Below are 9,331 nucleotides of genomic sequence, written 5' to 3' on the forward strand. Positions count from 1 at the left end.
TGGCTTCCATGTGCCCAGTTGACTCAAGACTCTGGGCTCTCAAAACACCCCAGGCTTTGTTAAACAATGGAGGTGAGTTCCAGTCCCATCAGTGCCCACCCAGAGGGCAGCCCACTGTGAATGCAGGAGCAGAGTCTAGGGAATAGCCCCACCACCCCTGCAGCCAGAGAGCTGGCCATACACATGGCTCCCCAGATTAGGAGCAGAATAAGCAAAGGGCAACACTGCCAATGAGGGCTTGCTGTGGCTGGTAACCCGCACCCACAATAGGACAAACGCACTTTATGGACTTGTTCCTCTTAGGTTTGCCAGATTTAGCAAATACCCTAATACTTTGATTTTACTAAGTGGTCCTACTCTCTGCACTCTCCCCTCTAGAGCCCATTCCCCAACTGAGCCTTGCCCTCGGGGTGTGGCCACATCACTAAAGCAGACCCAGTGATAATGGTTTTCCTGATTCTCATTTTTCACAGAGCCTCGCACCTGGGCTGGTGAAGATGTAGATCTGAAAGTTTAGAGGGTGGACCTAGACTTCCAGGAGACCTTCCCTGAGTTTTGCTGGCTGCCTTGATCTTCTGTCATTGTTTGCAGGAAGCAGGATCACCAGGTAGGTGGTGGGCTTGGCTTTTGAATGATCTGGAAGCGTTTCCATTGCAGGAAGGGGGACCCCTTCCAGGGCCTGAGGGTGGGATCAAACACTCAGAAATGAATGATCAGAGGAGACACATGTGCTGACAAAGCAAAAGACTTTATTGGGAAGGGGTGCCCCGGTGGAGAGCAGCAGGGCAAGGGAATCCAGCTGTCACATGGCTCACAGTCTTGGGCTTTATGGTAATGCAGTTGGCTTCCGGGTCGTCTCTGGCCAATCATTTTGCTTATTGCCCATGTGTGGTCTGAATCAGAGTCCTTCTCAGCCAAGGTGGATTCCAGTGTGTGAGTTTCTGGGAGGTTGGTAGGATGTACCATCTCCTCCCTTCTCCTTTCGACCCTCTCCAGTTCTCTGGTGAGTTTTGGCTGTAGCATCGCATTCTTTATCGGGACCTCCTGTTGTGAGACAACTCAGGCAAGCAGTTTATTTTCATGCCCAGCCAAGGCGGCCAGTTTCACTCAACAGTTCTCTAACATTTCAATGTATTGAGGTGCTTGATTTCCTGTTGATTGTGTTTTGTTTTTTAAATCTGTAATTGCCAGGATTATAGAAATCAAGAAATGTCTATCTCTGTGTGTTAACAAAAGTTGATACAGAACCTAGGAAGAGGCAGAGAGAGGGGAAGATGGAATTACCTCCTGGATGGGTGATAATCCACGTCCCCAGCTTTGATCCTTAATAGATGCTTTTTCCATGGGCCCCCTTGCAGAGGGTGTACAGAGTATACCTTGTCTACCTCTAGGCTAATAAGAAACTAGTTCAGTGATTTCCTTTCCTCTCGCCCCATAGGCAAGACTTATGTGGGGCTTAGCTCTGAGCCGCTGCTGAAAGTGGCCTGATAATTCACATCCCCCACGGACGGCCCTGGAACAGTGACACCTGCTCATGCGTCCTGGGGGAGATTTGCAGGATAAATAAATGACTCCCTGGGGATTTGAGAGGTAACTCCCTGTCAGGGCTAGGGGCAGAGATTTAAATATGAATTACCATCCCAGCCTGGCAGGGGTTTATAGGATGAGCCGCTTATGTGCTCATGGGGAAGATTTACACAGTCCCTTCATCGGCACCAGGCTGCCAGAGTTGTGACCGTGTGGCACTGGGGGCCCTTCCATGCTGGTTTCCATCTGCCAGCCCCGGCCACGGCTCCGGCATCATGGCTGGTGACCTCCAGTGTCCTGCCTGCCCAGCTCTCTTCTCTCCCTCCTCTGTGCCTGTCACCCACCACCTCTGCCTCCAAGGGACAGGAGAACAGAGTTCCCTCCTCTGTTGCTCTAGGGAACCCCCGCCTGACTCCTCTCCTCTCTGGACTCCGTTAGTTTCCTGCTCCCCCATCCGAATGTAACCAGTCCCTTCCCGTCAGCTTCTTTCCTGCCTTCCTCCCTTTCGAGGAAGGACCGGCTTGCTTCTTCAGGAGGTTTTATCTGTGCCTTTGTTTTCTGTGGCCCCTGTTACCACCAGTGTGCTCAGCTCTGGATTTGAGAATCCAATCATCGGTCACATAACCCTTGCAGAATCCTGGGGGAAAGAGTGTTAAAATCAGAATCCTGGGTTCCACTCTGAGTCTCCTGAATGAGAATCTCTGGTTTCTGGATCTCAGAAATCAAGTTCTGTTGATCACTCTTTATGTACATACATGCGCACGCACACACACACACACACACACATATACACTTAATTTACTTATTTTTGACTCTGTCAGGTCTTCTTTGCTGCTCAGGCTTTTCTCTAGTTGCAGCGATCGGGGGCTTCTCTCTAGTTGCGGTTCGTGGGCTTATCATTGCTGTGGCTTCTCTTTTGTGGAGCATGTGCTCCAGGCGTGAAAGTTTCGGTAATTGTGGCGCACTGGCTTAGTTGTTCGGCAGCATGTGGGAGCTTCACGGACCAGAGATCAAACCCGTGTTCTGTGCAGGCCAGGCGGAATCTATACCACCAAGGAAGCCCTGTTGATCATTCTTAAGCACATTCTTAAGCACACTGAAGTTTGGGAAATAAAGCTCTGCATCCCAGGGAGGGTTCTGGGCTGGACCTCCCTCCCTGGCTGAATTTCTCGACGGGTGAGTGTCCCCCTTCTTTCAGTGGAGTCTCTCTCTGGCACTCAGCAACCTTACTGCACGTCTTTAGCGTATTTTGAGGGCAATGGAAAGTATTTGGGACACCACAGGGTGCAGAACTGTTCCAAGAGAGGCCATGGCCTGATAACTAACTTGGTTCATGAATATTCATGCTGGTCCTGTGGTCAGTTTTGATCACTCAGCTCAATTCAAGGCACTCTCTATAAGCCTCTGTGAGAGCAGGAAGTAGGTTCTGGGAAGAAGGACATAAGGAAGAAGATGGAGGTTAAGATGAATTGACAGGCAATAGGATTAAAATTCTTGCTCAATCCTGATCTTGCGAGTAACTAACAGTGGCCTGAAATTAAAGAATTAAACCATGAAGGCTCCCTTGACAACTGATCTGATAGGCCCAGAAGTAAATTTCAGGGACCCTGCTGTCAGACAGAGGCAGGGAAGATCTCAGATAAGGGGTGCTGGTAGCAAGGGGGTGGGCAGTGATGGCCATCGGGGAAGGCTGTGGTCCTTCTTCTCAAGGCAGCACCAGAGGCTGAAATAGTCCTGGGGGCACATTAGTTGCCAGGGCTTTTATTCACCTTCAGAAATACTTTCCTCCTTGCATCCAACTATGACTTTGAAATGGAGGCAGAAAAATGAAACAGGGAGAAAGATAATGAAACATAGGTCAAATGTGGCAGCTGGTGAATTTCTGATAATTGCACTTTCCCGTATAGCATTTCATTTCTATTCCCTGAAGTCGCACAGAACCCTGTGGGGAGGAAAAAACTCCAGCAACAAACAATAACAACAAGCAACTCTGAAGGGTTCAAGGAAACAATATCAAATGCAATTTAATGACATTTTTCATGGGAGACAGGGTAGAGATAAAGTGATATTCTAAGCCTGCTTCTTCTAACATCATAAGAAAGCCTAGAAAATAACATAAACATCAATTTAAGTCAAGTAAAATGATCCTTGATTTCCTTTCTGTCTCTCTCATCTCAGTACCCCAAAAAGAAGTTAAAAAGGGGAGAGGAATATTTATAGTATAGTATTCTATATACTATACTATATTAGAAAAGGCAAACTCTAAGCCATGTAGGTAACCTATGTAGTAATCTGATTTGGGGGGAAAAATAAATGCTTATCTACAACAGATTGTTTGGGTCTTGTAACAGTGAAGTTTTTCTTGGCTGGCTGTTCTCCAGGTTAACACAATAGAGAGCTCAGCAATTCTTAAGGAAATCTTCAGAACAAATCATCTGAGGGTCTAACAATCTACTGGAAGACTCTCCTCTGGATGCTATTTGTAGCTGAACTTTAATCAAAGCGTAATTCTTTGATGTCGCAACCATGATCCCTTCCCCTTCCACCAGAAACTGCATCCAAGTGGAAGCTTCAACAAGCCTCACTTCTTTCCCTTACACTGAAGCCACTGGGATCAGAGTCACTGATTCACTATTGGCCTTGGAGATTCTGCCTCTTACCAGGTAATCAGCCTGGAGTTTCTCTGTGACTTTTATCCTTGTGGGAACCAGGCCTTAATGTGAAAAGTGTGCTGGCCTGGGTGAATGGGGTCCTTGTTGGGTTGCAGTGAAGTAGCCAGATTAAGCTAGATTAGCGCTGGGCTACTTTCTTCGTGTAACATCCCCTGACCTGTTCCCTCTCAGTCCCTCAGCTTCGTGGATGAGGGTCCTGTTTTTGCATTCACACATGTTATGCCATGTTATAGTCACTGCCCACTGTTGGATATTTCCAGTCTCTTGTTGCAAAGTGAAATATTTCTTTAGGGTTTGGTCTACATGTGGAGTGAGACAGATGACCAATGAGAACAAGTAACGAGAAGCTGTACTTTTGTAGAGTTTGGTCTTCTCTTTTGGACAGGAATTGCCAACAGGCTGGTTTTGTGAGGCATAATTTTTCCATGAAAGTCATCAGATAGAACTTTCCACACTAACTACAATAGGGAAGGATCTGGAATAGGGAAAGGAATGCCCTGGAAGCTGCTTTAAAGCCTCAGACTCCCTTCTCCAAAACAATTTGCGCCTTCCCAATAATTTGCTATTTGGCTGGCTTGGCTGTCATTTCTGTCCTGTCACTGTGGCCACTGGGATCTTATTTCTCCTTCCAAAATCCCCTTTCCCCATCCTGATGTATGCATCAGAACTGTCCATGCAGTGATAATGCTAGTAAATGTTTAATGATTAGTTCTTCAAATGGGAAACACCTTGGCTTATCGCACTGCCAATTTCCATGGTGTAAACGCTGCCACCACGGCCAGTTTCAAGCTGTTCCCGTGAGATCACCAAACATGGGGATGGTAGCACAGCATTATATAGAATGTTCACCATACGTATGTGATCAAGGTAAACAATCTCAAGAGCATGGAAAATAAGAGTAGTGAAATAATTAGGAAGTGATGAGTTTCGAGTATTTATTACTCTTGTTTTAATAGAACTTAACTGTAAATTTATATAATTTAATTTTTAATCATGGCTATGCTTAACAGTTTGTAAAATTCCTAAAAAATTTAACAACTGTTACACAAGCCAGCTCTAACATACCACTCTGTCTTGGTCTGGGAAAAGATCGAGTAAAGGGAGAGATGAAAGGGTGTATTTAATACTAAAGTACTAAAAGGCCTCCATGCCATTCAGACTTTATGCATGGCCCTTCTGAGCCACGGGTCCATAAATTCCTAGAAATGACATAGTTGGTATTGGTCCGAAGCCGGGACTTTGGAGCAAGACACACTGAATTCCAGTCTCTGCTGTACCATTTGCTAGCTCTGTGACCTTAAACAGTGTCTAACCCCTCTTTGCTTAGGTTTCTCATGGGTGAAATAATAGTACCTGCTTTATAAGGTTGTGCGTGTCCGTGCTAAGTCGCTTCAGTCATGTCTGACCCTTTGCGACCCTACGGACTGTAGCACGCTAGGCTCCTCTGTCCATGGGTTTCTCCAGACAAGAATACTGGAGTGGGCTGCCATTTCCTTCTCCAGGGGATCTTCCTGACCTAGGGATTAAACTGGCATCTCTTACATCTTCTGCATTGGCAGGCGGGTTCTTTACCATAGTGCCACCTGGGAAGCCCTCATACGGTTGTAATGGAGATTAAATAAGGCAATATGCTCAAAGTACTTAGCCCACTAAGTTACATAATAAACCCTCAATAAGTGGTAGCCATGAGTACCATTGTGATTAACCTGATCAATTTCTAAAAGATCCACAGTCTCCACAGGTGGTGATGGGATCTACCCTAGATGCAAGTTCATGCAGAGAAGGATAATTAAGTCAATCTTCTTCCTTGCATGGTCTGATTCCATTGTACACGGACCATTTATGTAAGCTCAGCCTCTAGGCTGGGATGTCCTTCTCACCACACTTCCTGCTTGAAGATCACATGCTGGTAACTCATTTCTTGCTGTGAAGGGCTGCTGTCTTCCTAGGCCTACTTTAAAATGCAAATAAAACTGGTCCCCCACATCTGTGGTTTCTGACTTGACTGTACTGAGCCTTTTTATATGAGGGACTTGAGCATCCATTGATTTTGATATCTAGAGGTTGGTGGCGGGTGGGGGGCTTATCCTGACACAGACCCCTGAAGATATAGAGGGCTGACTGTACTGTTTAGAAAGTGGGTAATAAGTTTGCACCTAGATGTGCGAGTGGCAGTCAGATCCCAGGGCTCTACATTGAGCTGCCTCCTGGGAATCTAAAAACGAGGAGCCTGAAGTGGGTGATGGGATACAGAGTAGGGCCTGAGATCACTGAGGACCCCACTCTTTGGTTCCCCATCCCTGCCATGTCCCTCCCCACACTTCCAGGTCGACCAGTTTTTTGAGCTGAGATGCCTCTAAAATCAAAGCCACTTCACACTCTGTGTCCCTGCTCCCCCAGGTCCTGGAACCAAGACCCAGTGGACCCTGGGGCCTACAGTCCACAGATGCGGTGGGAATCCCTGTTGTTTTTAGTTTGCTCCTTTTTCTTCCATTCTTAACGCATGGCTATCGAGACAAAGGCCTTCTGGGGACCATCGTAGATGGGTGACAATAACCCTTCTCTACCCTGTAGTCTAAACCATTTCTGGGAACCAAAAATATCAGTTCCTGTCTGGGCTCACGTATTCATAATACAGTCTTGTGTGCACTAATAATAACCTAATGTTATTCTCAGTTTGGCTCACGTAACTTGGCACTACAGGAAGGCAGAGATGATGTCTGCAGGAGCCCTAAGGCCCTGTGGACAGTAATTAGACTCTTGCTGAGGTTTGGTTTGTTTATCTTGGGCACCTGTGATGCTACACAAATGTTTCAAAGTGGTAGAGGACCAGGAGCCAGAGAAGGAATGCAGCTTCCGGAGGCAACAGACTTACAGCCAAGTGGGGAGGGTCTTAGGTTCTGGGGAAGGGCCTGGGGGTAAAGGAAGGAGCCAGTTTCTCCCCACATGAGCCAACCGGTCTTGGCTTGTTCTGTTCTTGGCGGGAGATGCTGGCGCCTTGTAGGATGCTGTGACGGTGCTGAGAAAAAGGACTCTTTCCTTGGGGCTGCAGAGCTGGTGTCTGCCTCCATCAGTAACACGATGTTTATTAGCCTCCTTAGGGCTCTTAGAGAATAAAACTCCAGCTCCCAGGCCCCAGCAGTTACTGTGTAAATAGAGGGGGCTGTGTTATGCACTCCTCTATGGACTGGCACCGCCCTTTTGGAGCTGGAGCTGGAGGTTAACAGCACAGGTGACCACAGGGTTGTTGGGGGAAGGTTGCTCTTGTGTTTCAAGATCGGTTATTTTTGGCTGAGAGAAGATGGCTGATGCCCAGCCAGGGCATGCTGCCTGAAACTGTCCTCAGTGGGAGGCCTGCCAGGACCCAGCCGAGATGGCCGAGGTGAGGGAACGGGGCTGAGAGCAATGTCTGGTTGGCGAAAGGTCCACGAGTGAGCATCATGTGGGGCTCGGGGGGCCCACGCTTCTGGTGCAGATGGGGAGTGGCCAAGGAGAGAACGAAAATGACAGGAGGAGGTAGGAGAGGACCTCCTGGGAAGACTTACAAGTGTTCAGCTTTCGTTAGAAGAGACGACATTGACTAAACACACTTACTTTATTCAGAAACCCGAGAGACTTCCACAACAAGACGTTGGCATATTGTTCTGACGGCCGAATTAAGAGAAAGCCACTGTACCCACAGGCGGTGTGGATTCTTGTGGCCCCTTCATTCACCCTGCAGCACAGTGGTGGATGCAGACTGACCAGTGATAGCATCTGTGTGCTGAATGGGGCCCTCGGCATGTTTTATGTATTTATTTTTTCAGCTGCATCGTGTGGCTTGTGGGCATCTTAGTTTCCCGAGCAGGAATCGAACCCATGCTTCTGGCATTGGAAGCACAGAGTCTTAACCGCTGGACCACTGGGGCATTTTAGAAGTAAGGAAAGGAAGGAGGACTCTCCCAGGTGTCTGAGTGATGGGGCCAGGCTTCCGGGCCAGAGGGCCAGCTGCACCCTCTGAGTTCCTTGTGTCTGCTGCTGAATCATGGTTCTGAACTGTCCAGAGCAGAGGAATCCTTGCTGGATACAAAATCACTCCACCCTGAGGGAAAACACTGATGGATTTTATAACTTGATAATAAAGCTCTCTCCGGGGAGAATGCCCTCCCAGAGGTAGGAGATTAATTTTATCTTTTGCTTTTTTTGGCTGCTTCTCTTCCCCTGTGTCTTACCCATTCTTTTCTATGACTTGCTCAACGAAGGGCAAAGAGGTTTTCTAGAAAGCACCAAACCCTTGAGGCCTTTGATTTCAGAGCAGGAAAAAAATGGCCCGGGCTGAGGGCAAGCTCACAGCAGCCTGCCAAAAGAGGGTTCAACCTCTTGCCTGCTCCCCTGAACCCCAGGATCAACCCAGAGGACACATGGCATGATGGTACCTCCAGCCCCACACCCTGGAGGAGACGCCGTCTAGTGTCCAGGCAGCGTGGCCCCAGAGGTTCCTGGGAAAGTGGCAGAGCTGTGTCTAGCTGGTCTGCAATACACACCCCCGAGCTGGCCAGGCCCCCTTCCGTAATCTGCTGTCTCCACACCCTTAGGAGTTAGCTCAGTCTGAAATAGACTAAAAGGAGGAGGGGGAAATGATGTGGACACTCAGTCTCCTTTCAACCCCAAGAGTCTGCCTCGTGACCTCGGTGACTGTTGCTCGTTTGAGAAGCAGGAGGGAAGGGAACTGCGGGTGGCGAGCAATCACCATTCTGATGGAATGTAAAACTCATTCTGTAAAACTACACCAACAAATCAGGACAAACGTCACACCAAGGTCTTGCATCACAGGATGTTTACATAATATAATGCCCATGGCAGACAGATACCAAATACCACAAAGTACCTGAGACAAAAAAACAGAAAGGAAGGAAGGAGGGGAGGAGGGAGAAGAATGGAAAGGAGCCCGGAGTCCTGGCACGCAGAGATCTGAGGGCCCAGGCAGTTTCTTGGTAGAGGGGTGGCCGCACGTGAGTGTCCGGCGGCCTCTGTGTCACATCTCAGCCTCTGAAGAGCAGATCTCCGAGGCTGCAGAGATGGCAATCCCGATGGCCAGGCTGCCGTTGTCGGAGAAGTGCTGGGCCAGCGAGGTGTTGATGACGAGGCAGGCC

At 48.2% G+C, this 9,331-nt stretch overlaps 1 protein-coding gene across 1 annotated transcript in view; it reads right to left on the minus strand.

The window, feature by feature from the left end:
• Positions 1-9,213: 9,213 nt before the first annotated feature.
• SIAH3 (siah E3 ubiquitin protein ligase family member 3) overlaps positions 9,214-9,331 on the minus strand; it is a 70,717-nt gene continuing 70,599 nt past the window's right edge. The window contains exon 4 of the mRNA XM_010854650.1: positions 9,214-9,329. Coding sequence (XP_010852952.1) covers positions 9,214-9,329 — 116 coding nt within the window. The remainder of the gene's footprint in view (positions 9,330-9,331) is intronic.

The sequence above is a fragment of the Bison bison genome, unplaced genomic scaffold (genome assembly GCF_000754665.1).
Source record: "Bison bison bison isolate TAMUID 2011002044 unplaced genomic scaffold, Bison_UMD1.0 scf7180017864345, whole genome shotgun sequence".
NCBI lineage: Eukaryota > Metazoa > Chordata > Mammalia > Artiodactyla > Bovidae > Bison > Bison bison.